The sequence below is a fragment of the Monoraphidium neglectum genome (genome assembly GCF_000611645.1).
Source record: "Monoraphidium neglectum strain SAG 48.87 unplaced genomic scaffold scaffold04667, whole genome shotgun sequence".
Taxonomy (NCBI): domain Eukaryota; kingdom Viridiplantae; phylum Chlorophyta; class Chlorophyceae; order Sphaeropleales; family Selenastraceae; genus Monoraphidium; species Monoraphidium neglectum.
Window position 1 is genome coordinate 2,036 of NW_014008962.1, and position 1,050 is coordinate 3,085.

The window sequence follows — 1,050 nt, forward strand, 5'->3', positions numbered from 1 at the left end:
GCTGGCGGCGGCGGCGGCGAGGCGGGGGCCGCGGACGAGCGGCTGCGGGGCGCGGATGAGTCGGACGAGGTTTGGCGGAAGGTTGCGGATGCGTGGGGCATCGGCGGCCGTGGATGGGCAGCGGGCGAGGAAGCCGGGCGCCAGCCCGACGGGCGGCGGGTGCGCTACGACGCGGGGGCCTTGTGGGGCCCGGGCCGCCGCGGCCCAAGCTCGTTGTCGAGCATCAGCTCTAGCGAGTCGAGCTGCAGGCAAACCATGCGCGCGGAGCAGCACGAGCAGCGCCGCGAGGCCGCGCGCCTGCTGGCCCAGGAGGACGGCTACACCCCGACCGACTGGCCGGCCCTCGCGCCGCCCCTCCCCGACGGGCCCCACCCCTGCGGGCCGGCCGTGGCGTACGCGGGCGCCGCCGCGGCCGTGCTGTGGCTGTGCGCGTGGTGCGCGCCGGCCGGCGGCGCGGGGGGCGGCGGGGCGCGGGCGGCGGCGCGGGGGGTCGTCGAGCACTGCATCGACGAGGTGCTGGCGCGGCAGGGCGCCGCCGCGGCGCGGTGGCGCAGCCGGGAGCCGCTGCAAGGCGTGTATGACGTTGCGGCCGAGCTGTACGCCGGGTTCGAAGACGTCCTGTTCTTCGCCTCGCAGGCGGCAGCGGCGCGGCCGCCTGTGAGGCGCTCCGCGCAGCCGGCGGAGGAGCTGATGCGCTGGATGGAGGACGCCGCGTGGATTCACACCTGCATGGTGGCGGCGGCGTCCGACGTGGGTCGGCCCGCGCGAGCGGGGGCGGGGCGGGGCGCGGCGGCGGCCGGGGTGGAGGTTTGGGTCCCGGCGCAGCTGGTCATTCGCGTTGCTTAGGGTCAGGAATGCATCGGCTGCATGCAATGCAGCGGCATCGGCTTGGGCACAAATGAGCGTGCTTGCGTGCTTGTGTGCGTGGGCAGGCTTGTGTGTGTACGCGTCGCGTGCTTGTGCAAGCGTGTGCGTGCGTGTGTATGTGTGTGTGTGTGTGTGTGTGTGTGTGTGTGTGTGCGTGCGTGCGTGCGTGCGTGCGTGCGCGTG

General features: G+C 74.9%; 1 protein-coding gene across 1 annotated transcript in view; it reads left to right on the forward strand.

Annotated features, from left to right (window-relative positions):
- Positions 1-846, forward strand: part of MNEG_14665 (hypothetical protein) — a gene marked incomplete at both ends in the record, with an annotated part of 2,832 nt that extends 1,986 nt beyond the window's left edge. Inside the window, one exon of the mRNA XM_014036863.1 lies at positions 271-846. Within this exon, the coding sequence (XP_013892317.1) occupies positions 271-846 (576 nt within the window). The remainder of the gene's footprint in view (positions 1-270) is intronic.
- Between the last annotated feature and the right edge of the window lie 204 nt (positions 847-1,050).